The sequence below is a fragment of the Perognathus longimembris genome, chromosome 6 (genome assembly GCF_023159225.1).
Source record: "Perognathus longimembris pacificus isolate PPM17 chromosome 6, ASM2315922v1, whole genome shotgun sequence".
Taxonomy (NCBI): Eukaryota; Metazoa; Chordata; class Mammalia; order Rodentia; family Heteromyidae; genus Perognathus; species Perognathus longimembris.
In genome coordinates this window covers 15,105,248-15,127,536 of record NC_063166.1, presented here as the reverse complement: position 1 = coordinate 15,127,536, position 22,289 = coordinate 15,105,248, and the positions used below count along the sequence as shown (strand labels likewise).

Here is a 22,289-nt window from a genome sequence, read left to right as displayed (position 1 = left end):
CTACCACTTTCTTCCAATAGTCTTTGCAGCCTCCTTGATGTCCTTGTTCCTCAGAGTATAAATGATGGGGTTTAGCATAGGGGTGACAACACTGTACAATACCGAGATCAGCCTATCTTTCTCCAATGAGTAAGAGGAGATGGGCCGGACATATGTGAAGATGGCACTGCCATAATAGAGGAGGACAATGAGCAGGTGGGAGGCACATGTAGAAAAGGCTTTGCGTCTCCCCTCTGAGGAGCGGATCCTCAAGATGGTAGAGATGATGTAGAGGTAGGAAAGGACAATGCACAGAAAAGGAGTCCAACCAATGAAGACTCCAATGCACAGCAATGCTAGCTCATTGACAGACGTGTCCCCACAAGACAAGACCAGCAGAGGTGGGATATCACAGAAGAAATAATTGATCTTGTTATTGCCACAGAAGGGAAGACGGAATGTCAACACTGTGTGCACCACCGAGTTGAGCAAACCACCTGTCCAACAGGAGGCCGCCAGCTGGCTATACAGGGCCTTGTGCATGATGACCGAATACCGCAAGGGTTTGCAGATTGCAATGTAACGGTCATAGGCCATTGCTGCCAGCAAAAGGCACTCTGATCCTACAAAGAAAATGAATGCAAAAAGCTGCGCCACACAGCCTCCATAAGAAATGCTTTTCTTCTCTGAAAGAAGATGCACCATCATTTGGGGGACATTGGTGGTGGTGTAGCAGATATCAAGAAAAGCCAAGTTCCCTAAGAAATAATACATGGGCGTATGCAGATGTGGATCAGCTATAGTCACCAAAATGATGAAAGTATTTCCTCCCAGTGTACATATATAAGTCAGAAAGAAGACAGTGAATAATAAAAACTGTAATTCATTTAGGTTGGCGAATCCCAAGATAATGAATTCCGATAGAGCTGTTTGATTCTTTCCTTCCATGTTGTGGCCTGATTTCCTCTTGGGAATTGGGCAAGGATAAGCATAGGTTGTAATAATTGTATGCTAATGTAGCAATGGTCTGCAAAACAAGAAAACAAACGTTTTACAAATAAAATCATAAAAATCTATATCAGTTACCAAAGTGTGAGAGAATTGTTTTTGCAAAACCCCAGGCCATACCTACAGCCCAAGGCATGTACAAATACTTCACTCAAAAGCCAAATATCTGACCATTTTTAGTTAAAAAGTTCCCCCAAAGAGTACCATGAATGCTAAGATTCCCTGTCACCAAGGGCTGGGTTCTCTTGGTGATGTGTGGATGAGCATTGCAGAATAGCATTTCCGTAACAATCTCTCATTCTATGATGAGGCTTAAGGCCATTATTTTCTCCTTATTATCTTTAATTTTTATTTATTTTTTATTACAGTAATATTTTCTTTTATTTTAGAACATGTGGGGGAAAAGAAAAAAGTTCAAATGATAATAATTGTTGGTATTCACCAGAGCAAAAAAACTTGTGCTAATGGCTTTATGTATGTAACTCTAATCAATTTTTCTATGCATAGGTATTCAAAATCTGAATGAGGAAGCATGTATATATAGTTAGTTTAAGCATCAAATTTTAATAATTTCCTGTGCTAATAAAATTCTGAAACATGAAAGTTGTATATATACATATATAATATAATGTGTATATACATATATATGTATAGAGATATGTATAGAGATATATAGGTCTAGGGATACTAAAAAAAACTCTTTTTAGGAGCTTGGAGGATGGCCTAGTGGTAAAGTGTTCATCTCATATACATGAAGCCCTGGGTTCGATTCCTCGGCACCACATATATAGAAAAAGCCAGAAGTGGCACTATGGCTCAAGTGGCAGAGTGCTAGCCTTGAGCAAAAAGAAGCCAGGGACAGTGCTCAGGCCCTAAGTTCAAGCACCAGGACTGGTAAAAGAACAAAACCAAACAAAAACGCTTTTTACCCCATGTTATCTACATTTAATACTCTAATTACTCTTCTTTTTCAAGATTAGAAATGGTTTAAGAAAAAAAAAAGAAATGGTTTAAGAATACAGGATTTTTAATGGGTACCAGTAGCTCACACCAATAATACTAGCTACTCAGGATAATGACATTAGGAAATGTGATCTTTAAACTTTTCGTGTAGAATAAGGAATAGGGGCAAATTAAAGATAACCAATTGACATAAAAGGATCAGACCTAAGCTTTATTTTTAAGATCTCAAGAATTAAGTTTTCACATGAATAGTTGGAAAAAGACTTAGAGGAGTCAAAATAATAGCGAGACTAAATGAAAGAAGCACTAAATCACAGTTATGGTATAAATGTGGTGCAACCCATTTGTAAGGAAATGGAAAGACTTGGTTAAATATATATATATATATATATATATATATATTAATCAAGTAAGTCAGAACCAAAGAAACATAGGTGGTATGTTTTTCCCTCATTTGTAGAATGTGCCTATAAATCTACAAGTAAATACAATGGATGATAAAAGACAAAAAATACACTTGGACAAGATAAATTAAACAAGACTCTATAAACATTCACACAGTGAGACAAAAGGTGAACATTCTTAGGAGAGGATCACAAAGGCTCAAAGCTATGTGTCTATCATAAAATAAAATGATGTTTATCAAAATGAACTCCAAGAAATGGAAACAACAGGATTTTTGTTATTTTGCTTTTTGTTTTTATTTTGTTTTCCTCTTTTGTCACTGTTTTTAAAATCTGCACCTTTTGTCTTGTATCTAAGTTTATCTGTTGTGGGAGGGTAAGGGAAGCTCAGAAATGGTGGGACAAGGAATAAACATATGCAGCAGTAGTACTCACTAGACACTATATTGAAAATGAACTGTACAATTTATGGGGGACAGAGGGTCAGGAGGGAAAAACTGGGAGAAAACAAGGGAAGAGGTGACACTGTTCAAAAAGAAATGTACTCATTACCTGACTCAAGTAACTGTAACCTCTCTACACATCACCTTTACAATAAAAATAAATTTAAAAATAGAATGTGGTGCAAACATAGTTATTTATAAACACAAGCATGCCCAATTGTCTTGTTCCATTATTCCTCATAAGACTAAACCTGCTGATAAATGTCTCCATCATGAACAAAAGCATTAAGTCATGTTGACAGTCCAACTATCACATTAGGGATAAAGGAAACACTGGGTTTTTCAGCTCCATCACCCTTGTAAGTCTCTTTCTCCCAGGAATAGGCTGGTGCTTTTGATTCACCACCTAATATCCCACCCAGGTCTCTATGCTTTGAGATCACTTTTCCTCACTCCAATCATGCCTTTCCCATGTCCCCATCCATGAAGAAGCTGCCAAATGATAAATAATTTAAGCAATTAGTGTCTTATTCCACACTAAATTTTATTTGCCTTGAAACAAGAATACATTTTTGTTTCAGAATATGCTTCTTGATTTTAGTTACTTATACCCACTTGACCTGTATAAATGTTTTTCTTCCTGTTGCCATTTCTGTCTGCCAGTCCTTATTTGGCCCAAGCTCAAATTTAATGCCACTTTTCTCTTCAATTGAAAATGATGTCTCTTCTTGGGAACTCTAGGGTCCTTTGTTTTTATTTCAATGGTAGCATGTATATGCCACATATTTATTTAATCACATACTTTGCCATAAAATTTTAGCTCTTCCTTCTTTAAGTATTCCTAAGTGAAATAATAAATATTTGTAGTTTAACATCTCAGTTCATTCCTGTTGGAACATCACATGTTTTTGTTAAGGAAAAAACTTACACTTTTCTTTTGCACATATTCATAATGCTACAAATTTTAGGAAAAACTTCATGCCTGCCATGTTATTACTTCCATAACAGGAATATGGTGAATAGTTCGGTAGCTAAAGGTTACAAAGGATTGTTACTTTTGGTTAGAGGAGCAGTGCTGAGGTTTAAATTCTGAGCCTTGCAATTGCTGAGCAAGGAACCAGTTATTTTTAATCTTAGTTATTATTTGGATAAGGGATCACATTTTGACTCAGTGTCAGCCAAAGACCATCCTCATAAGAATACCTGCCACACATATAGAATTACAGGTGTCCACCACTATATCTAGTATATTTATTAAGATAAAACTTTTACTTTGCCAGGGCAGGCCTTGAAGCACTATCTTCCTAGTACCTGGGATTACAGACATCAGCCATTACACACAGCTCTACAAAGGATTATTCATAAGGTCACACACATAGCAAGTAGTATAACTAAAACTAAAGAAAAAAATTCCACTTCTATACCTGGAACAATATTCTATATGTGGCACTGAAATTTTTATATAGCTTTCTATGTTATGGAACTATATTGGCTCAAGCACTAAAGAGCCAATGTGTCATAATTCACTATAGGAAGTGCAGCTATTTCATATACTAGTACAGGAAAATAGCTCTCTATTCCCTTATGCAAGATCAAAGAACCTGAAATCGTATACATGGTAGAAAAAGAAAATGTTTTCAGGCATTGCATCACAGTAAGAAGACATTAAGAAAGCTAGATGCCACAAGGAAATGTCACCAGGAAGCTCATCTTGGGGTTTACTTCTGTTGAATCCAGTTGCTCTTTATTAAAGAATATTCTCAAAACAGGACCTTAGCAATTCCAAATCATGAACTAGAAAGGATTGTCAGAAATACATTGCCACATCCCTCATTTTTCACTGACATCACACAGCAACTGTATTTTTTTAAAGGTACTAAAAACATGAGCTAGCATGCAGCAATTTTAGAACAGCACAAGATAGTTTCTAATGAGAAAGTCATATGAGGTATTGTCCTGAGGCTATTTTCTGCAACTCTGTGGTGGTTCTCTTCTTTATGCAATAAAGGCACTGTCTTTTATTAAATGAAGAATTACTAGTGGGGAGAGGTCCATTTTGAGTGCTATAGAAATGAACTGAAATGAAGGGAGTTCCCTTCTCCACTTATACTAAAGCTACTCAGGCCACTTCTTCCTTGGCAACCACTCCTGTCCTTACACATTCATTATTTACATCCTTAATCTCTCATCCAAAGAGAAGGGCTGAAGGGTTTGTATCTGAGAATAGTGAATACATCACTAAGCAATTTAAAAAATTATTTACTCACTTACCTGTGGTCAAAACAGTATAGCTAAGATTACCACACTGATGCCTAGAACCTGCTCTTATGAAGAAGTGCAAAGGAATGCTCCCTGGAGAATTTGTGTTGGCAAACTCAATATCTGAAGGCTAAGAGTCTCCTCACTTAATGAAGGCTTGTGTGAGATTGCAGTGGGCAAGGACAATGCCCTTTCACTGCAGACATCTTGTGGGAAACTTTCCAAGCCCCTGGAGACACACTTCTGTGGTCTCTGAGCTCAATGGTTCTGACCTTGATCCTTCTAGTTTCTGTTGAGCTTTTGGGTGTCCTCCAGCTCCTCTAGCACCATAATGATTCCCATGGATCAAAATTACTCCATGTGGACCATGATCACTGGGCCTACCACTGACTGAAGAAAACAATCTACATCCTTTCTTCAATGCTACAGGCAGGAAATGTCACTCTCCAGTTTCTCCATATTCTTCAGATTCTAAAATTCTGGGGCTGAAAGTCATGCTCTTTTTAATGCTTTATAGTTCTGTCTCAAATTAAATCAATGGGAAGTATCTTTTTGCCTTCTGGAGGTGAGGAAACTTAAACAGTGCAGTTGTTGTTGTTGATGTTGTTGTTGAGTAGTTCTACAAAAGGGCTTCAATTCCCAGAGTCAGATTATGAATACAGTGCATCTTGATTCATGTTACCCCTTCCATGCTTTTCCCAGAGTAGGTTCTACTCTTTGCTCTCCCCTGTGCACACATGTTCCTCTCTAGATGTCCCCCACTTAGCACCTGTAACCCAGGTAACTGGCCACACCTGGGAGAGGTGGGAGGTCCCCCCAAACTCTGAGGTCATTTCCACATTTCTTGTGGCCACACCTCCCACCCTTCACTACAGCCAGACATCTCCATGCCCTCTCCCTGTAGAACCTTTCTCCCTGCCATAAGTCTGCACATTCCATCTCATACAAACCAGTCGTTCAGTTCTGCTAATAAACTCTTAAGCCTTAACAAGCGTGTGACAGTCTCCTTTTGGCAAACCACACAATCCCTACCCTCAAGATATGTAGTTCAGGGGCTGGGGATATGGCCTAGTGGCAAGAGTGCTTGCCTCGTATACATGAGGCCCTGGGTTCGATTCCCCAGCACCACATATACAGAAAACGGCCAGATGTGGTGCTGTGGCTCAAGTGGCAGAGTGCTAGCCTTGAGCAAAAAGAAGCCAGGGACAGTGCTCAGGCCCTGAGTCCAAGCACCAGGACTGGCCAAAAAAAAAAAAAAAAAGATATGTAGTTCAATTTTTACATAATATACATTGAATACAATGACTGGATTTTCCTACCCATCATTCTAGTACACTCATTCTTACCAAAGAAAACTTCATCATCCACGGAATCATTCTCCTAAATATATGTCTTTGTAAGCTATGCATAACTCGGTGACCTTGATTTCCGTGACTACTGCCAGGGCTGGAAGGGATGAAACTCAGAAAAGCCTTTCTAAAAATAATAATAATAATGTGAAGAGAAAGAAGCACCAGAGTTCAGCATATTTTAAAATGTATAAATATAATCAAAACATCACATCTTCCCCAATTGTACCTGTGCTACCAACAGTGGAGTGTGCATATTTCCTTGTTAATTTGACACAATTTGGCTTTCTGAAGTTTTGTCTGACATATACAAAGTAGAAACTTTGTTTTGCATTAGCACAAAGTAGTACTTTGTTTTACATTACTCAGATTGCTAGCAATTTTGAACACCTCCAAAATCTGTCCTTTTCCTAATACACTCACAGGATATTTCTTATTTGTATTAGACTTTATTAGTCAGTTTTAGTTTTTGCAAACACATTCTTATAACGTAATTTTTGTACTATTGGAGATGGGTTGACTATGACAAGAAAATCATTTATCTTTGTTGTGAAAGAAAATCTGCAATTTCTCAGACTGTGGGTTATGCATTTCAAAGTTCCCTAAAAAGTCCTTGCCCATTTAAAGGTCAAGTTCTTAGCATTATTATTTCTTATGTTCAATACTGGATTTGAACTTTTCCTTACCACTGCAGCTTATGTATATAAAACTATGCAAGCCTCCACATGTGTCTACAAATTATATTTCTATGGATTGACAAATATCTACATAAAACTATTAACAGAAATTAAGATTGTAACTTGTGAAAATAAATGAGGTCAATGAGAAAGAGAGGGAGAAGTTAGAATCAAAACAAGACATCAGAAGACCATGATATTCGTGATGGCCACATACTTATGCACAACAATAAATATACTGGAAAAATATCAGCTCACCTTGTAATTTTGTACTAGATACAAAGAACTGCTATATTGACATGAAGTACTTAACTGTGTGAATATGTATAAATATGTAATCATGTATCTAAGAACTGCTTGAAGACAAGACGTTTGGAGATTTTCCATTATTCCTGATTTACTGGTGACTTTCACATCATTAATAATGTGGGCTTGCATTATTAGGCTGTTATAATTTTGTGGCAAATAATGTCAAAGATAAAATAGACTATTGCTTCTACTGCCGATGAAAAAAATTCAAATTATTCTAGATTTTTTTCCTACTGTTCTCTATGATATAATCTCCTGTTATGTTCTCTTTTATTTTGGGTAGTTATTTCTGTTCTTACTTTATTCACCTTAGTAAATTATAAACTCCTCAGAATTGAAAACTGAATGTTATTTTTACTTATTACCTTAAAATTGAATTACATTATGCTCAGAAAAGATAATTTCCTTAAATTGACAATTTGATAGTAAAGACTTGATGTTTTAAAGGAATTAAACTTTACATTAATCTTGAATTTATTATCTTACATATATGCTGATTTTGACACAAAGGGAATTCATTAACAGAAGGTAAGATTTATTACAAATTATCCTCATTATGAAGAAATATTCAAATCTGTATCACACTTTTGATATGGTAACAGCCCACTACCTTCACACCATAGCTATTTCTCTGGAGTTAATAAAGGAAAATGGTCTATGTTGTATCTTATTTTCATACCACATATCTAAGCTCTTAGCAAATTTTTTAAGTTCTCTGATCAAAATTCAAGAATGTCCTTAATTGTATTTCTGTCATTGTCATCTTGGCCTGAGTCATCTTCAATTCTTACCTAAAAAAATTAGGGGGATCCTATTTTCAATCTCTCTCCCCTACTCTCTATTTGCAACATGGAACTCACTGTGTTCCTTTCAGCACAGAACAAACGACAAGACAATTTATCTCCTATCATTCCCAAGCAGAGTAAATCCCAAAGTTTTTTTTTGGTTTTTTTGTTTGTTTGTTTTTATGCCAGTCCTGGGCCTTGGACTCAGGGCCTGAGCACTGTCCCTGGCTTCTTTTTGCTCAAGGCTAGCACTCTACCACTTGAGCCACAGCACCACTTCTGGCCGTTTTCTATATATGAAAGGCCAAGAAGTCATGCCTCAGCCTTCCCCATTCTCTGCACTCATCTGCCATTCTCTCCATTAGCCAATGAACTCAAGATATATAGACAATCTTGCTTCAGTAATGAACAACAAGTACACTCTCTGATTTTTTTATTTTTTATTATCTTAGTAAATGTACAAAGGAGTTGTCATTTAACAAAGCAGTTTACAAAGACAATATAGCTTAATCAATGTCACCCCTTTCAATACTCTCACCCATCCCTTCTTTACCCACCCCTTTCCTTATTCTTCCTAAGCTGTAAGATATTTATTGAATTCTTGACTGCATTCTCCCCCCACCCTTCTCCTTTTCTTTATTTTTCTCTTTTCATTCATCTACCCTTTCCCCCTTGACCTCCTCCACCCCTTTTGAGTACCTGCTTCCTGGTGTTTTCTCTTGCTGAACCTTGACTTTGCCTTTGTTCTTCCTTGACTCTACCATATTTCAGTTAATACATGTGCACATACTTGTAGACCACTCAACATATATACTTATAAATTTATCATCTAAATCTAGCTTCCACATATAAGGGGAAACATGCATCCTTTTTCTCTCTGGGCAAGCATTCTCTCTTGTTGCTCATTACCTGATATTGTTTCTGCAAATATATGCTATATCTCACATTTCCCGCATTTCCTTCCTTGTCCTGGTCAAGTGCCACTTGGTGGAAACCCCTTTTTCTAATAAAATCATATAAATATTGCTCACACTGCCTATTTTTATCTTCCATGATATGTATTACCTCAGCAAGAGGTATTTAATTATTCATCTGTTTATTATCTGACCTCTTATCTGAATCACATCCTTATGAATGGCCTCAGGGATTCTTTATACTGTTGTATATTCTACAACTTACTATTTTCTCAATAGATAATATAGATGATAGATAGATAGGTAGATAGATTGATTAATTGATTGATAGATAATTTCTCAGTGAATGAATAGTGATAAAGTCTTAACTGGAGTCAGATGAGTGAAAACCTAGTTAACAACAAAATTGCTATAATAAAATATAAGAGATGTATTTATAAGAAAATAAATCATAACATGACATGGTACCTGTTTTTTTCGTTTGAGTGTTATGAATGATTTGCTTTAGGCAAACAGTTTCAGCTTCCTCCTAAAGACTCTGTCCAGAGCCAACATCACTTCTTTATTTCTAAGGGTATAGATTAGAGGATTCAGCACTGGAGTGATAGTTGTGTGGACAATGCCCACTAACCGTTGCTCTATAAAAGAGGCAGCAGCAGTAGGAGGTATGTAGGTGAGCCCCACAGTGCCATAAAAGAGAGATACTACCATAAAATGGGATGCACACGTGGACATCGCCTTCCGGAGAGCATTACAGGACCGGTTCTTCAACAGAAGAAAGCCGATAATATAGAAGTAGGAAAGGAAAGTGAGTAAACATGCCGCCATGGCTATGATGCAAGTGACAATGGAAATGAGCCATTGATTGATCCTTATGTCACCACATGCCAATTCTAAGAGGGGTTTGACATCACAGAAGTAGTAATTGAGTTTCCGAGAGTGACAGAAAGACAGACGTGCAGTCATCACAGAATGCATCAGAGCATAGAAAAAGCTGGTGATCCAGGCCACAACTGCCAACAGAATGCAGAGCTGGAAGTTCATGATGAGAGGGTAGCGAAGTGGGTTGCAGATGGCTATGAAGCGATCAAATCCCATAATGGCTAGTAAAAGGGACTCGGTACAGCCCAGAAAATGAAAGAAGTGTAGCTGAGTGATGCAGCCTAGGAAAGATATGGTCCTGTGACTAGAAAGGATGGTGGACATTAGCTTGGGCAGTATCACTGAAGCATAGCAAATATCCAGACAAGAAAGATTGCCCAAGAAGAAGTACATGGGGGAGTGCAGTCTTGGCTCTGAGATGACAACGACTACAATGGCCCCATTTCCAAGTAGATTTATCACATATAAAATGAAGAAAACCATAAAGATTACAGGCTGTAGCTCTTGAATGTAGGTCAATCCCAGCAAAAGAAATTCATTCACTGTGGTTAGATTCTCCTTTGATTTGGGGAGAAAAGAAAATGGGGACAGTTAATGTTTTCAGCAGACTTTGTATCCCTACAACAAAACACTTGGCATAATCAACTTATGAAAGAAAGATTGATTTTGTCTCATTGCTTCCAAAGTTTTAGTCCATACTGGCAGGGAGAAAGCAAAGAAATACACCTATGCACTAACTGCATAGAAAAAAAGAATAGACTTATTTTCTACTTTTATACTATCTGGGACCGCAGACCTATAGAATCACTCTTGTGACAGTCAGGTTAAGTCTTCCCCCTTAATTAATTCTCTCAGTAAACACCTTCACAGACATATCCAGAGGTAGCTTTGCTATCCTAGATACTTCTCAATCTACTTAATTGGCAGTCAAGAGTAATCAGATTGCAATTCAGCTTGCAAATACAAGTATCTGAACACATATACTTATTGAAACACTATTCACAACAGGCAAGTCATGTCGACCTAGAGACCTAACAACAAATGTATAAAAAAAATAAAACATGAGGGCTGGGGATATGGCCTAGTGGCAAGAGTGCCTGCCTCATATACATGAGGCCCTGGGTTCGATTCCCCAGCACCACATATACAGAAAACGGCCAGAAGTGGCGCTGTGGCTCAAGTGGCAGAGTGCTAGCCTTGAGCAAAAAGAAGCCAGGGACAGTGCTCAGGCCCTGAGTCCAAGGCCCAGGACTGGCAAAAAAATAAATAAAATAAAAAAATAAAATAAAATAAAACATGATATAAGTATGTAGATATATATCACATATATGTGATACATGCACAATGGTATATTAGTCCTAAAGAAAAGCAAAATTACGAGAAATGGATGCAACTAAAGATTATCACATTAAGCAAAATAAGCCCAGCTCAGAAAGAAAAGTAACAAAAATTGTCTTAAATGTATAATCTAGAATTTTAACCAAAAAAAAAAAAGACATGAAAGCAGAAAGGAGGTTATTCCAGAGAGAAGGAAGAATAGAACAAAAGATTAATAGGGAGGTGAATATGCAAGAATTATGTAAGATAAATATACAAGTATGAAAATGTCACATTGAAATCTACTGTTTACTAAAATTAATAAAATTATTGACTATCACAGGTAGTAAATATGTTCTGGTATATGATATAAGATAAAATGAAGCAAGGAGGTAACAAACAGTACAAGAAATGTATCCAGGGCTGGGAATATGGCCTAGTGGCAAGAGTGCTTGTGTAGTATACATGAGGCCCTGGGTTCGATTCCTCAGCACCACATATACAGAAAATGGCCAGAAGTGGCGCTGTGGCTCAAGTGGCAGAGTGCTAGCCTTGAGCAAAAAAGAAGCCAGGGACAGTGCTCAGGCCCTGAGTTCACCGCCTAGGACTGGCCAAAAAAAAAAAAAGAAATGTATCCAAAAAAGTTATACTAAGTGAAGTGAGCCAGACCCAAAGAAACATGGACTCTATAGTCTCCTTATAGGGAATAATTAGCCCAGGTTTAGGCAAGTCACAGCAGAGGATCACAGGAGCCCAATACCTATACCCTTATGAACACATAAGACAATGCTAAGTGAAATAAACTCCATGTTATGGAAACGATTGTTATATCACAGTTGTAACTACTTTCAACATCCCATGTGTATCTGTAGCTTCTATTAGTGATGATCTTCTTGTATCACCTTCCTGTGGTTGTACCTACACTATCTCTGTATCTTATCTGAGTATATTGGAAACCGTGTATACTGGTATTAGAACTAGGAAATTGAAAGGGAATCCCAAAATTGAGAGACACAGGGTAAAAAAAGACAAACAACTACAAAAGCAATGCTTGCAAAACTGTTTGGTGTAAATGAACTGAACAACTCATGGGGGGAGGGAAAGGGGGAGGGAGGAGGGAGGAATGAGGGACAAGGTAACAAACAGTACAAGAAATGTATCCAATGCCTAATGTATAAAACTGTAACCTCTCTGTAATTCAGTTTGATAATAAAAAAGTATATATAAAGAAATGTATCCAATGCCTAACGTATGAAACTGTAACATCTCTGTACATCAGTTTGACAATAAAAATTTTTTTAAAAAAACATGAAATGAAGCAAGTGCATCTCAAATGGTAGAAGGATGATCTATGGTAAACAGCATGATTAGGAATGGCAGAATTAAATTTATTTACAGCATGATTAAAGAAAACAATAATATATGTTAAATTCTGGACCAGTTTGATATTTAACACATCAAAGTAAAAAGGATACACATACTGTGTTCAACCTAAAATTAAAGTCTTACAGATTAAAAGCAAATTTTAAGAAAACACACACACACACGCACTCATGCACATGCACACACATACACACAAAGAAATGAAAGATAGGGATGCAAGGGCACAAAGTCACAGGAACATGAAGGTCAGGTGTATTATTATTATTATACACTAGAATAACTATAGATAACAATTACATTCTATACATTTCAAAAAGATAAACGAAGGTATCTTTAAAGTTCTGCCTTAAAGAACTGTGAATACTTTAGGAGATAAATATGTTAACCTCATTTAAATGTCACACAAAGTGTTCAAATGAATGGTACAATTATGTATATGTTACGTAGCACATTTATGATATTTAACTTACAAACACATATGTAAATGCAACTACTTATTTAGATTATACTATTTAGATTATTATTATACTATTTAGGTTACTTTTAAAAATATATTCACTAGACTAGGAAATTCCAAGTTTTTTCCAGCTAATGAATATTCCATAAGCCAACTTGTTCTTCCATCCTATAATTTTCACAATTTATAGTCAAAGACATTTTTCAGGTACTTCTGTTTCCAACAAACAACATTTCCCATGAAAACTGTTTTTAATCTAATCTCTTTTTTATCTATCTGCTGCTATCTATGGCAATTTATCCTACTGATTTTATCCTTGTATACCTTGGAAGGAATATATCTATTTTCATAGAAACGTTGAAGAATTAAGTTTTGATACATTGGTTATCTCTTTTAATAAAATTAATAGAGACTTTGTGTCATGTAAAGCCTCATAGAACAACCTTCATATATCTAAGTGTAAGAACGAATGACAGAAGACTTGCCTTTGTTTCTATTCTGACTGGGAAATAAACACACTGAATCCCTTGTGACTCTTCATGATGGTGTCCCAGGCATGGCTATCTTGGGATCTTCTCTCAAAGGTCTCGTTAGTTCTACATTTCTGTCATCATAAATATTTGTTTTAATCTTATACTTACCAGAAGACTTTGTTATATTTAATTACTTGTGCACAGCCTTTTTTTGTTGCTGTTCTCTGAAAGTACATGGGAAGAGAATGTGCATAAAGGAAAGGATCTTACCTCCCCTTGGGGAATATAACAGTTGGTACTTACACAATAGATCATCACTTACAGAAACAGGGAAAACCAAAAAGAGATACCTTTACTCTGAAGTTTCTAGGCACATAAAAATTGTATGATTTAATTAGTGTGGTCATCTAAACCTGTAGTTCCAGCTAAGGACATAGAGGCAAGAGGATCATGAGTTTGAGATCTGCCTGGGCAAAGGTAACAAACTTCTCTATCACAAAATAAAAATTTAAAAATCACGGAGAAAATTTCTAAAATTCAAAAATGCCTTTTCTGGAGTCTTCAGTTTGTTTCTTCAAAGCTTTGTACTTTTCATTATAAAGGCCTTAAATCTCAGGGGTTCAGTCTTTACCTAGCTAGTATGAATGGAATTGTTCTGATTTCTTTCTCAACTTATTAGTCATTGTTGATATATAGGAAAGCTACTGATTTTTATATGTTGATCTTATACCCTGCTACATTGTCAACTGTTTATCAGGTATAAGATCAGAATCATGGTCTTCTAAGCACATAATCACTACAATCATCTGCAAATAAGGATAATTTCAATTTTTCCTTTTTGATTTGAATTCCTTTTGTTTGTCTTGTCTTATTGCTTTGGCTAGGAATTCCAGCACTACTGTATATGGAGTAAGCGTAAGGAGAGTATAAACTTTTTCCCATTCCAGATGTTGGCTATATGGCAGGTTTGTTATATATAGTCTTTATTATAGCAAGGTCCATTGCTTCTATTCCTCCTTTGTTCATCAGAGCTTTTATCATAAAGATTATGAATTTTTATCAAATGATTTTTGTGTATCCGTTGAAATGATTACATCATTTTTCCTTGATTCTGTTTATGTGCTATAATTAGTTTATGTATGTCAAACATCTTTGCATTACTAGAACAAAACTTGTGCTATGGACCTTTTTGTAGTTTGATCCTTTAATCATGTAGTATTCAGCTTGAAAGAACTTTGTTCATCCTGTTTATAGCTCTCTTCATTTGTTGTGTTCTTATCAGGTTTTAGAATGAATGTAATAAAGGGCTTCATAGAATAAATTTGTTAGTGTTCCTTCAATTTCTATTTCATGGAAAAGTTTGAGAAATAATGGTGCTAATTCTTCTTAGAATATCTGATAGAATTTGGTAGTCATCCCATCAAATCCTAGGCTTTTCTTTGTTGGAGAAATTTTTATTACTGCTTCAATCTTATTGCTTATTATGGATCCATTTATATGACTTACATTCTTCAATTTTGATAAATCAAATGCATCCAGAAATTTAGTCATTTCTTATAGATTTTCCAACTTATTTGAGTATGTTTTCAAAGTATTCACTCATGATTATCTGTAGTTCATTGATGGTTTGTTTTTGGTTTGGGTTTGGGTTTGGGTTTTTTGCCAGTCCTGGGGCTTGGACTCAGGGCCTGAGCACTGTCCCTGGCTTCTCTGTGCTCAAGGCTAGCACTCTGCCACTTGAGCCACAGCACCACTTCCAGCCATTTTCTATATACATGGTGCTGGGGAATTGAACCCAGGGCTTCGTGTATACGAGGCAAGCACTCTTGCCACTAGGCCATCATATTCCCAACCGCTGATGGTTATTTTAATATCACCTCTTTTCTCTAATTTTATTATTTAAATCTTAGCTCAGTTCTGAAAACTGAACAAGGCAGCTTACTAGATTTCAGTTCATCCAGTTCTGATACATACCAAGAAATCAATATCTGTATGTGTTTATATTGTTCTTGGGCCATGGCCAATTTTCCATTAGCATAGGCCTAGATCAAGATTCCCTGATTGGCATTACAATTTTGCTTCCTGTTGCAATAATTTTATTCACTCTATTGCTGACAGATAAGACATAATCACATACCTGAGGAAATAATGTCTCTAGTGCCAATAAGGCACAATCTTTATATTATCAAAATGGTTTAGGGTTGAAGTTGGAGAAGAGTGTGTGTGTGTGTGTGTGTGTGTAGACAAGAGTATCATGACTTCTGACATCAACTACTTGGAATTAAACTAAGTTTCACAGGATACATGCTTAGTCTTTCACAAGATAGCTCTCATTCCATATGTCATCTGCAAGTTTGGAAGCCAGAAGTACTCAACCTCAATCTTGAACATCTGGCTACGAATGTAAGGATTCCAGGTAACCTCTGAAATTTTATGTTTTGTGAGAATGACTCAAAACTCAGGGAAGTGGTATGATTAAGCTTGGTCATAGAAAATCATACACACTTGAGTCAAGTGGAAAGATATATAAGCAAGTTCTGTGAGGGCCTGAACACAAAGCTCTTTTGTCTTCAAGATATATAATCATCCAGAACACTGACATTCAGGAAATATGGGCAGTTTTGCCAACTGAGGAAGCCTACCGGAGCTTTGACATCAAGCTTAAGCTGAGGCTTCCTTACATAAGTATAGCTGATTTTAATTATTGGTTAAGTAGTTGAAATCAATCTCTAGCCTCCTTCCCTTCATGAAGGTCAGGCAACTATCACCAAGGCTCAAAGCCCCTAACCTCTTTATGACATTTTGGAGCCCATATGGTTCTTGTCATGAACATAGACTCAAGCATTATCTAAATGGTTCATGAATTACCAAAATACTTTGGTCATTTGAGAAATTTTGATGATCATAGCAGCTCCCCGCCAGGAAACTAAGACAAAAACATGATGAGTTTTTACTGTGTATTAAGTTCTTTCATCTCTGTCAATAATCTCTACCTTCTTTCTGCTCTCCATAAAAGTTTATTACCCTGATACATATATTACCCGGACACATATATATGTGTGTGTATATATACACTAGGGGTTTATTTATTGTGTACCCCACCACCATACTAAACTTTAAGTTTTATGAGACTATGGAATTTGTTTCCCTCGTTCCTGCATTTCTTGAACCACTGCACAACCTGATAGGCTCAAAATTTCTAAGAGAAAAAAATAGAACTCATGTAAACGAATCATTTATTACACTAAAGTAAATGAATGTGTTAATGCAATGCAGCGATGTCTCCTTTGTCCTCTTGGTGCTGTAAGCAGCCTTTAATGAATTTTATCAAATATTTCTTCAGCGCCAACATCACTTCTTTATTCCTAAGTGTGTATATTAGTGGATTCAGCACTGGGGTGACTGCACTATATATGATGGCCACCATCCGGTCCTCACTCATGGATGTGGCTGAGGCAGGACGAATGTATGTAAAACCCACAGGTCCATAGAAAAGACATACCACCATGAAATGTGAGGCACAAGTGGAGAGAGCTTTCTGAAGTATTCTGCAGGACCGGTTCTTGAAGAGAAGGTAGCTAATAATATAGAAGTAGGAGAGGAGCGTGAGGAAGAAAGCTCCCATGGATATGCTGCCTGTGACAACAGAAAGAAGCCACTGATTGAGTTCTGTGTTGTTACAGGCAAGTTCCAAGAGGGGCTTGACATCACAGAAGAAGTGATTGAGCTTCCACGAGTGACAGAAGTTCAGGCGTGCTGTCATGACAGAATGCATCAGAGCATAAAAGAAGCTCGTGATCCAGGCCACAGCTGCCAACAGAACGCACAGCTGAGGGTTCATGATGATAGTGTAGCGCAGAGGGTTGCAAATGGCCACGAAGCGATCGAAGGCCATGATAGCCAGCAAGATGGCTTCTGTACTTCCCAGAAAATGGAAGAAATGTAGCTGAGTGATGCAGCCTAGGAAAGATATGGTCTTGTGTTGGGAGAGGAGGTTTACAAGCACCTTGGGCAAGGTTACAGAAGAATAACAAATATCCAGGCATGAAAGGTTTCCCAGGAAAAAATACATAGGGGAATGGAGTTTGGGTTCCAAAATAACAATTATTAATATAGCTGCATTTCCAACCATATTTATCAGGTAAATAATCAAGAATATCACAAAGAAGACCGACTGTAACTCCTGAATGCTGGTCAGGCCAAGTAAAAAAAATTCATTCACCATGGTAACGTTCTCCATCATTTTGAGGAGCAAATGTAAAAATAGCAATGAGGTGTATTTTCTGATTTTTTTTCTTTCACCTTGGTATTAAGTGAAACAAGTTTACTATTTAGAGCAGTTTAAGGGTGAGCTGTAATATAAAGAATGTTTAGGAACAGTAAAGTTAATTTACTCTTGACAAAATCAAGGAAAACCAATGTATTGATCAATTCTGAGTCAGTAAAATGGCATTCAATTAATGAAAGCAGTGTGTATAGGTAAAGAGTAATTTTTATAGGTAGAATAGTTGGACCTGAGCATAACTTTCAAATATGGCATTAGGATTAGGGTTTAGACAACTCCAAAACATACAAAGGGAATGGTTAGCCAACTTGTGGTTTTTAGACTCTGATAGTAATACAGATGTAGTCCTGGCGAATCCTTAATTTTTATCATTTTTCTTGAGATGTTAAGACTCAACAGGAAAGCCACACATTCATATTGACAACCTAAAACATTGAGGAAACTCAGAGACATAAAACCCACAAATTTCAAATATTGTGTAAATAGAGGGAAGATATAGTAAAATTTGCATTAGATGGCAGTGGGACTATTTGGGTTTAGTTGAGAGAACTCTGAACTAGTAATAAGTTGTGGCCAGTTTTATAGTTGAAAGGAAGAATGGTCAAATTTGCAATCATAATGAGAAATTTTAACATATCCCTTTATAACTAGTATCAGCCAGAAAATCAGTAATGATCTAAAAACCTGAAGCTATTTCACAAATTTGTTTAATATATAAAGAACATCAAACTCAACATGAAAAGAATTCCTGATATTGCCAATTACCCAATAAACACAAAATCAAAAATAAAGTGAGTCTTTTTTAAAAGTTTCAAAGGGTTGAATCATTCAAACAGTATTCTTTTGCCACAACAGATTTAGAAAAGAATAAGAAAAAGATGTCTTCCTTAAAACTCACTAAATCCTTCAGGCAGTGCACACTTTTATAATTCCTGGATAACAGCATAAATCTAAATACAAATTAGAACATATGTTGAATGATTAAAAATATAAAACACACTAAAACTTTTGACACATAGCCAAAGGAATAAACAGGAAAATTATAGACCATATTCATTGACCTATGTTAGAAAAGAGGACATGGAAAACCACAAAGAAATGACAAATATATATTTAAGTGACAGATATGCTAATTACCTAAATTCTATCATTCACAATATATACATTTATCAACACATCATATACCTCATAAATAGGTAAATTACTATTTTTACTTAAAAAGCCAGATGTAAATGATGAAAATAATTGGAATCATTAAATAGAATACAAAACTGCAATAAAGTTCAAGTTAAAACATGTACTGAAAAAGTTTACAAAAGTGATAAATGCAGTAAAATATACATTACCAAATTAAAGATAATATCAGATTCTATCAATGTCAAAAATTGTAACATCATTAGAAACTATTTTTGTCAATGAATTTGATAATTAAATTTAAAAATTACCTCAATCCCAAGCAACTCTTAAAAATCTCTGGGTTAGAGAAAGAAAATTTGAATTATTTGATATTTGTATAAAAACTAAAGCCATTATTTAAAACTTTCTCAAAAAAAAGGTCTGGATGCTGGTAGCTGATGCCTGTAATCCTAGTTCCTTAGGAAGCTGAGATCGGAGGGTCACTGTCTGAAGCCAACATGTGGTTAATTAACAAAAAGCCAGGCTGGAGGTATGGCTCAAGTGGCAGGGTAATCCAGCAGTGAGCAGACAAGCTGAGTGAAAGTAGAAGGCCCTGAGTTCAATCCCTAAAGCCTGAAGGGGAAAAAAGACACACAAAAATCAATGGTTACAGGTTTTCATGGTGAAGTCTACCAGAAAACAACCATAACTTACATAAAACTTCTCCAAAGAAAGAAGTACACATTTCTTCATTTCTCGTGTAAGGCTAGCATGGTCTTTACATCTACTCTTAAGAAAGTACTTACCAGGAAGAAAAATCAGTCTAATTTATCTCATGAAGTACATGCAAAAAATCCTTAAATATAGGAAATATATATTCATACATACATACACAACATAAATATAAATGAATAAGAACAAGCAATATCTAAAAGGAAAGTCACAACAAAATGAAATGTATTTTAGGACAAAAGTTAATTTAATATTTGAAAGGTAATTAATATAATATATACTTATTAGAGCCAGGCACCCATGGCTCACACCTGTTATCCTTGCTACTAAAAGGGCTAAGTTCTGAGGATCATGGTTCAAAGCAAGCCCAGGCAGGAATATCTGTGAGACTATTATTTCCGAGGCCAGAAGTGGCGCCGTGGCTCAAGTGGTAGAACACTAGCCTTGAGCAAAAAAGCTCAGGGACAGTACCCAGGCCCTAGTTCAAGCCCTAAGAATGTCACACACACACACACACACACACACACACACACACACACACACACTGCTTGTCCTTTTAGTCTAAGGTTATCTCAGAGTGTTAGGACCCATTTTTCCTTAGCCACTTTCTCCAATTCTTACCTTGAACTTTGTCATTATTAATCATTTTAAGTCTCTGGATGCAAATAGGTCATCTGTAATCCTAGTCACCCAAGAGGCTAACATTTGAAGGAGTTAGGTTTGAAGACAACCCCAAGCAGAAAAGACTGAAAGACTCTTATCTCTAGTTAATCATCAAAGTGTTACCACTGGTAACAATCCACTGAGGAGCAAGAAAGCCAATCAAAGGTGTAAGGCCCTTTATTCAACCTTGTACCCTCAAAGAAATAATTTTAAGACTCGATAACATCAATACCACACATCTGAGATTCAAACTACCATCAGGTGACTTTCTATCTTTCTCTTTCCGACACTGTAGCTCTTAAATCTTCAGCTTCTATAATCAAGTAACCTTTTTATTTATCCCTCACTATTGTCATGCACTGCCATTTCCCCTACTCTTCTCAAGCCCCATGAACAATAAGGGTTAAGACAGCTCTCTTGCAGTCCGGGAATGTGGCTTAGTGGTAGATTGTTTTCCTAGCATACATGAAGCCCTTGGTTCAATTCCTCAGTATCATATAAATAAAAATTTTTTTTTTTTTTTTGGCCAGACCTGGGCCTTGGACTCAGGGCTTAAGCACTGTCCCTGGCTTCTTCCCGCTCAAGGCTAGCACTCTGCCACTTGAGCCACAGCGCCGCTTCTGGCCGTTTTCTGTATATGTGGTGCTGGGGAATCGAACCTAGGGCCTCGGGTATACCGAGGCAGGCACTCTTGCCACTAGGCTATATCCCCAGCCCCAAAATATTTTTAAAAAGCCTTATGAACACATAAGATGATGCTAAGTGAAATGAACTCCATGTTATGGAAACGATTGTTATATCACAGTTGTAACTACTTTCAACATCCCATGTATATCTGTAGCTTCTATTATTGATGAGGTTCTTGTATCACCTTCCTGTGGTTGTACCTACACTATCTCTGTAATCTTATCTGAGTATATTGGAAACCGTGTATACTGGTATTAGAACTAGGAAATTGAAAGGGAATATCAAAATTGAGAGACACAGGGTAAAAAAAGACAAACAACTACAAAAGCAATACTTGCAAAACTGTTTGGTGTAAGTGAACTGAACACCTCATGGGGGGAAAGGGAAAGGGAGAGGAGGGAGGGGGGTATGAGGGACGAGGTAACAAACAGTACAAGAAATGTATCCAATGCCTAACGTATGAAACTGTAACCTCTCTGTACATCAGTTTGATAATAAAAATTTGAAAAAAAAAAAAAAAGAAGAAAGATAGCTCTTGGAATGCGTCCTTCCATTCCCTAGGCCAATTTGTGCTTCATGTCCTCACCTGGAAAATCCTTTAAAAAATAAATAAAGACTACTTAATGTGCATCTATACTTCACTGATAAGCATGAGTAAAGGGAAGTATATATGCACATTCGTTCAGATTTAAATTCATTCATTCTCATCTGCAGTGAAATTTTGGAGATATTATGGACTGAGGTACCAGGCGAATCACCTGCTCACTCAGACCCCAAACAGGCCTGTCTGGGAAGGCTAGCAGCAAGACATAGCAGGACACAACACATTGCTTGCCAAAAATCCCTGGATGACCCGACTGAAGATGTTTCCATGTGAGAGCCAATCTTCAAATGTTAAATTAAATGCCTATTTCTCCAAATACATAGATCCTGATGAAGCTAGAAAGATCGTGGGAATCTTGGGAATTTCAAACAACTATGTTTTTCACTGTCTTTTTAGCCCATGTCTCTCTTCATTCCTTTTCTCTCTTAGGCATCACATGACTTCTCTCTTTTTTTTTTTTTTTTCCAGTCCTGAGCCTTGGACTCGGGCCCTGAGCACTGTCCTTGGCTTCTTTTTGCTCAAGGCTAGCACTCTGCCACTTTTAGCCACAGCGCCACTTCTGGCCATTTTCTATATATGTGGTGCTGGGGAATTGAACCT

The 22,289-nt window shown here is 36.7% G+C and overlaps 3 protein-coding genes across 3 annotated transcripts; all 3 read right to left on the bottom strand.

Annotated features, from left to right (window-relative positions):
- Window positions 1-927, bottom strand: LOC125352200 (olfactory receptor 5V1). Its single transcript, XM_048347329.1, has one exon. The coding sequence runs from the start codon at window positions 925-927 to the stop codon at window positions 1-3; it is 927 nt and encodes a 308-aa protein (XP_048203286.1).
- An 8,667-nt stretch (window positions 928-9,594) lies between these two features.
- LOC125353542 (olfactory receptor 12D3-like) lies at window positions 9,595-15,153 on the bottom strand. Its single transcript, XM_048349240.1, has 2 exons — window positions 15,109-15,153; window positions 9,595-10,530 (listed from the first exon to the last, which is right to left on the bottom strand). The coding sequence occupies exons 1-2, from the start codon at window positions 15,151-15,153 to the stop codon at window positions 9,595-9,597; spliced, it is 981 nt and encodes a 326-aa protein (XP_048205197.1).
- Window positions 15,154-16,864: 1,711 nt separating this feature from the next.
- Window positions 16,865-17,842, bottom strand: LOC125353541 (olfactory receptor 12D3). Its single transcript, XM_048349239.1, has one exon. The coding sequence runs from the start codon at window positions 17,840-17,842 to the stop codon at window positions 16,865-16,867; it is 978 nt and encodes a 325-aa protein (XP_048205196.1).
- Between the last annotated feature and the right edge of the window lie 4,447 nt (window positions 17,843-22,289).

What these genes read in the sequence shown, in the direction of transcription:
- LOC125352200 (XM_048347329.1), bottom strand. Translation starts at nt 927, where the DNA reads ATGGAAGGAAAGAATCAAACAGCTCTATCGGAATTCATTATCTTGGGA.
- LOC125353542 (XM_048349240.1), bottom strand. Translation starts at nt 15,153, where the DNA reads ATGACTAAATTTCTGGATGCATTTGATTTATCAAAATTGAAGAAT. An exon ending in ATTTATCAAAATTGAAGAAT is followed by an intron (nt 10,531 to 15,108) that starts GTAAGTCATATA and finishes CCCAAATCAAAG; the next exon opens with GAGAATCTAACCACAGTGAA.
- LOC125353541 (XM_048349239.1), bottom strand. Translation starts at nt 17,842, where the DNA reads ATGGAGAACGTTACCATGGTGAATGAATTTTTTTTACTTGGCCTGACC.